This window comes from Clavelina lepadiformis, chromosome 8 (genome assembly GCF_947623445.1).
Source record: "Clavelina lepadiformis chromosome 8, kaClaLepa1.1, whole genome shotgun sequence".
Lineage (NCBI taxonomy): Eukaryota > Metazoa > Chordata > Ascidiacea > Aplousobranchia > Clavelinidae > Clavelina > Clavelina lepadiformis.
In genome coordinates, this window is record NC_135247.1 from 4,028,929 (window position 1) to 4,035,091 (window position 6,163).

At 38.6% G+C, this 6,163-nt stretch overlaps 1 protein-coding gene across 1 annotated transcript; it reads left to right on the plus strand.

Moving 5' to 3' along the window:
• The first annotated feature begins 2,486 nt into the window (after nt 1-2,486).
• LOC143469034 (uncharacterized) lies at nt 2,487-5,545 on the plus strand. The gene is made up of 4 exons (XM_076966567.1): nt 2,487-2,613; nt 2,808-3,118; nt 3,276-3,824; nt 3,981-5,545. The coding sequence occupies exons 1-4, from the start codon at nt 2,541-2,543 to the stop codon at nt 5,337-5,339; spliced, it is 2,292 nt and encodes a 763-aa protein (XP_076822682.1). The 5' UTR covers nt 2,487-2,540; the 3' UTR covers nt 5,340-5,545.
• Nucleotides 5,546-6,163: the final 618 nt, after the last annotated feature.

Genomic DNA, 6,163 nt, shown 5'->3' on the forward strand with positions numbered 1-6,163 from the left:
AAAATTGAATCAACTATTACTTTTAATTTTTGCAAGATTTATCAGAGATATGTTTGTAATAACTGTTGTATTTAATTGCTTGTGAAAACGTCGTTTTAAACTGTAAACCCAATAAACGTGAGTGGCTGTCTGTGTTTTCGCATGATTAATGAGGAAACGGAACGGTACTCGATAACGTCTTGTATGATTCATGGTGTTGTCAACTCAGCCCGTATTTGAAGAAAATAATGACGAAGTTGGTATTTATTAAAGCAGCTGAGCATCGTTCTTACATCAACTGTTCTTTGTTATTTTGGGTGTGTGAAAGATAGGCCGGTGTTTTACTTTTGCCTTTTTTTGAAAGTATATCTGGCGGAGAAGTCGTACATGTGGATGTTTTTAGTAATTTTTGGATGCACCTGATAATAACAATTAAGGAACGTTGTAATCGTGTTTGTAAACTTCAAACGTAGCCACTTTGGATTAAATAGGTATGACCAAGAAACATAAGGTAAGGAAAACACGAAACCAATCAGAGAGTGGGACCGAAAAGACAACAACTTCAGCAATTTTCACAGTGTAGGTTGCTGCTATCAGACTAGAAAATGTACACTGTAATTTACTTGTTAATGTGGCAAAATGTCAAAGGTCTCTATTACAGGTAGGCTAACCCTTCCACTAATGTACAGCATTGAAGCAACTTTCAATCATCAGTTGCTTGAACACACACCACTTGCTCGTCTGCTTTATTTTTAGCTTTTTCAACTTATGTTTTATGGATTTAACTAATTAAATTATTTATAGGTTTAGTGGCCGTGCTAGTTGTTACCAGCAATTATTAACGTTATTTTTCTTGAGCACGTTTTGAGTCTTTTCGGCTTTGTCACTTTTTCCTGTTCATTGGCGCGTGTTAGTAACAACTGGTTTGATTTTTTGTCCCCACCGTGCTTTTGACGAAAAATAAATGAATAAGTATAGGAGAGAGCAGTTGTATGCAGGAAATAATATGCCGTTCATAGCAGGGGACTACATCTTGCACTTTTTCAAGCCATAGGATAAAGATACCATTGAATCTTATGAAGTCGAGAATTTTGTTCAACAAATCTCCATGAGAGTTATTCGATCGTTTGCCTATCTCACCTGTAGTAGTCTAAGTTACTTTATTTAAGGCGTAGGCTATTTAGTAATAGGCCTGGACTATTGTAGGCCCTATCGTTTAATTTGCTATTAGTCCTAACTTTGGGAAGCGAATATATGGTGCTAGTTAGCGTTATTCAAAGCTCACAATTAAAACTGCGCTGCCGAGTCTTTGGCACTAAGGAGAAACAAAACTTTATTGTCAAGGCCCTTATTAAAGTGGTTATAGACGATTGGGGCCTTTTGTTAAACCTGGAGCTGGCTACTTCTGATTGAGGTTATATTTCAATTCAGTTTACTCAAAATTTTCATTTAATTAGGCTTTACTGTAAGTCTGTATTTTATTTGGTCCGCTCAATCTCCATTATCACTTGGTTTGTGGGACTTGTTGTATCGCCTTTGTTGTTCTTCTTTTCACTCACTGGGACTGCTCACGTGCAATTTAAAAATACGTGAAAAAACGCAAAGCCTTATAATATAAAAATGTGCATGTACAATGGTATTATAACCTTCGAAAGTTAGCACGGCCACCAAACCTAAGTATGCTATCTGCAACCAGCCTACACCCAACAGTTTATGAAATACAGCCTCATATGTTATAAGTCGGTAGGGCCTACCAGCCTACACCCTATAGTCTAGGGCCGCGGTTCCCAAACCGGGGTCCGCGAACCAACTGGGGTCCGTAAAGCAGTTTCAGAGGGTCCGCAATGAGAATTTGTTTAATGATTGTGATTCGATAATAAAGCTTTCTCTTTCTTCAAAACCAAACATTGATGACTTAATTGCAGCAAAACAAATGCACCCATCCCATTAAACGCTTACCGTATTTGATAGTTTTTGCTTTTTCTTTCATTGGTGTGGTTTTTGCATTTTTCCCATAGCATTCTTTGATTTTTACAGGGCCGCGAAATATCAAAATAATTGCAAAGGGTCCACCAGGCAAAATTCTTAGAAAAGTTTGAACCGCTGGTCTAGGGGATACAGGGCCCATTGGCCCAACCTACCATGGCGCTTGTGCAATAGCAAATATGCCAGCCCAACTCTGACATTGATGAATGAGCAGAAATATATATGTTGTATGTAAGGTTTGTTACTCAAATCGACCAAGTCATTGGCCTTATGTACACTTATCCTGTTAACGGAGTGACCAATGGTAGGACCAGGTCCGACCGGTATGACCAATGGTCATGCATGTTGTGCATGCCATGCATGAACTAGTTGTATAAGTTATGCCAGGTAAAATAAATGAAATTTGTCAACAACAAAAAATTCTTCAATAACTTTATCAGTATTGAACTACTTACACATGTTAAAAGATGTTTATTTCTATCGCGTATTTGCAAATTAATGCAATAATACCGCCTTAGTAAAGGCTATAGGCTACAATTTGCAGCTGAGATAACTTCACTTCGATCATTATCAAAATGCGCAACAAAAGCGTGAAATACTGGTTTATGTCAACACTACTTCGTTGGATTACCCTAACTTCATCATTTTGTAAGTTGATAATAAGCCCATGAATATGATGTCATTTACAGGGTTATACAGTAAGTTTATTGGCAACTAAAGGGGATTTTTATTTCTTAGCGTCCTTTTATAAAGTAGGCTATTTTTTGAAGTTTCTTAAAATTAATTCAGTTTAAGATCATACGCTCTAACTAAATAAAACCTTTATATTTTTAACATTCAAGATTCTACGATTTATGGAATGCCAACATCTAACTGCACATCAAATCAGTTTGAGTGTGACAACGGACGTTGTGTCAGTTGGACTAACTTATGCGACTTTGTGGATGACTGCGGTGATAAAAGCGACGAAATGCGACACGTTCACGGTTTTAAATGTGTTCTGGGGGTGCAGCGCAATGTATGCGTTTTACCGCAGCGTTACCTTGAAGACGGAATACCACAATGTTTAAACAAAACCGACATCTGCCTTGTTAATGGAACTAGCCGATGTCATAAGTGTTTAACAGTAAATATGACTATTGGCCCTTTTCAGGTAAGCCAAAATGTGTGTACGGCAAACTAAAATACTGTAGATCTTTAATTGAAATAAAAAAGAGTAAAATCTATAATAAGCTCATATACCAGTAGGTCTATTATTTCGTCAAAATCAAAACTCTTGCCTGCGTTTGAATTCTGCAATATTTCTCTAGCTTTGTGATGGCGTAGTTGACTGTCCAGATGCTTCTGATGAATGCTTATGCGAAACAACAGGAGCAGCCGATTTGTGCGCCAGGCTTGCACCGGGAGGGATGATAAGGTGTGATGGTCAAACGATAAGGCTGGATCAAGTTTGCAACGGTATGGTTGACTGCAGCGACCAAGCTGACGAGCTATTCTGCCGGAAGTCACAGGGTAGCAAATTGATGAGGTGCTCAGTTGATAGGGAAAACACTGCAACTGTTCTGGCGGTTAAATGCGATGGCCGACCTGAATGTTATGATTACGCTGATGAATGCGATCCGCAGTGTATACCACGTGCACAATACTGCAAACGTTTGTCAGAAAACGCAGTTAGTGTCCTTCCTTTAACGTGCAAGACAAGTTCTTTGTCAGGAAATCTGACCCTTGTTGGAAAAGAGCTATGCAACGGATTGTGGAGTAACTGCACAACCCTTGTAACAGCTGAAGAAGAAGGTTGTCGTACAAATTTCTACTGCACAGCCGGAAAGGGAAGGTTTATCAGCATTGACATAGCAAAAGCAAGTTTGTGGATATGAACAATTCATAAACATCCGATATTTAAAATAAATGTATTTTGTTACAAAACTACCAATCAAATTACTGCAACTTGCGTTGAATACTTTTGTGTAGTCAATCCGAGTTTTAAGTTATTGTTCAATTCAATGTATATTTAGGTTTGCGATGGTCTTGTGGATTGCGATGATGCTTCTGATGAGACAAATTGCTCGCACAGATTTTATTGCGAAACGAGTCAAGTTACAAATTTTCCCAATTCATACTTGTTAGATGGCGTGAGCGACTGTGCCGATGGAAGCGACGAATGTCCACTTTTGCTTAACCAGAATATATTTTTTTCTCGCCATGAGCTAAGCAGCAACGTCGCCATAAATATTTGGCTTTGGATTATGGTGGTCACTGGTATTATCGGCAACATCACTGTATTTCAACACACTCTACGCAGATTATTAAGTGGAAATCTCGACACTGGAGTGGCTCGCGGGAACCACTTTTTGATACTGAATTTGAACGTTGCGGACATTATGATGTCCGTCTATTTGCTTTTTATCGCCGCAAAAACAATATCTTATTCGGGTAGGTATTGCTACGTTGACTTGTGGTGGAGGACGTCATTCGCGTGCAATTTCATGGGATCATTTTCTATCGTTGCGGCTGAGGCGTCGCTGTTTACCCTGGTAGTTATGGCTTCAAAAAGGCTGTATTCGATTATTAACCCAATAGAGGCAAGATCGATAAAGGTTAAGTGGATTGCCTTGATTATGATATTCACCTGGACGTTTACCATTCTTCTTGCCGCGATACCATCCTTCTTGCCGTCGGTGTTTGTTGAGGGTTATTGGCTTCCTTCCAAATATTTTGATACGGCTGTTGTAATGCTGCCTACCTACGAGTCCTTCATGAAAAGTTTGATTTTTATTTCAGAATCGTCGAACTTCACGTTTTCACACTCATCCTTTGATTTCAGGGACTATCTGCATACCAGGCATCCTCAGTTTCAAATTCTTGGAGATTTTGGCTATTACAGCGAAAACAGCTTCTGTGTTCCTCATTTTTACGTGCCAGTCGGTGATAATGGCTGGGAATATCCGACGGTATTAGTCACAGTCAATTTGGTGGCATTTGTTTACGTAGCTGTGGCATATTATGTCATGTACAGGAAAAGCATAAAGAATTCTTTGGCAAGCACCGCGTCAAGAAATGCAACTCTCATGCAAAAACGTATACTAAAGCTAGTGTCTGTTAATTTTGCTCTGTGGTTGCCAATATGCATAGCATCTTATATTCAACTCGGTGTATCGTATGAGTTTTCGGATTTTTTGTACGTGATAACAGCGGTGTTTTTTTTCCCCATAAACAGCGTGGCCAATCCGCTGTTGTATTCCGATATTTTTGAGAATGTTGGCAAAAAACTCAAGTCACTCTTTTGTAAAATTCGTTGCCCATCAAAAACAACGGAAGCAAATGTAAATGTCATCGTGCCCGAACGTTATACAAAAACGACAACGCAGCTTTAAATCGCAAAAATAAAATAGCTTCCTGGTCGTGTTAAGGACACTATAGCCTATATACACCATTGTATTTTTTTGTTTTTGTACTCCGTATAAGCTACCTAGTATAGCTGTAGCCTACCTATGCACTGCTAAGCTACTTATGTTCGGTGACTTCGTTGTAGTTTTGTTTAGTAAAACTAAGGTAGGCTTATTGGCCTATCTTTACACCATTTCATTTTATGCTCTCATACAAAATGACAGCAACCAGAACCGCCCTCATTTTCAAAACAAATATAAAATGCGGCGCGTACGACACTAGGCATGCATAACGCAGGCGAAAAATATAGAATGCATATCGCGTAGCCTATAAAGTGCAACAACGTGCACCGGAATAAGCACAAAATGCTGGTGCACAAGTTAGAGGCAACTGGTTTAATGTAAGGTCTTGTAAGCCGACGTCCACAATAGAAAAACTAATGAAGTTATAATGCCGTGTCGGTGTTTCGTCATTATGCTTTTACGAGAGTGGTAAATAAAATAAAAATTGCGATTGTAACGCGTATTTACCACCAGTAATTACGTCGCAAGACTAATCAAAATGAGCTCATATTGTCATTGCTGCGAAAACTGTTTATAGCCTAGTTCTTTTAAACAGAAAACAGTGTCTCAGGGTTTTTTAGTCCTAGCATAGAATAGCAATAGCTGTTATGTATTATCTATGGGTTAACGAAGATTTAAAAAATAATGTTGGACGTCAAAATTTCGCTAGTGTCGCTATTGAAACCATTATGATTATATCAGCTTAAAATCTTAAATACAGAATTTGAAGGCTTTGGGATCGGCCTTAT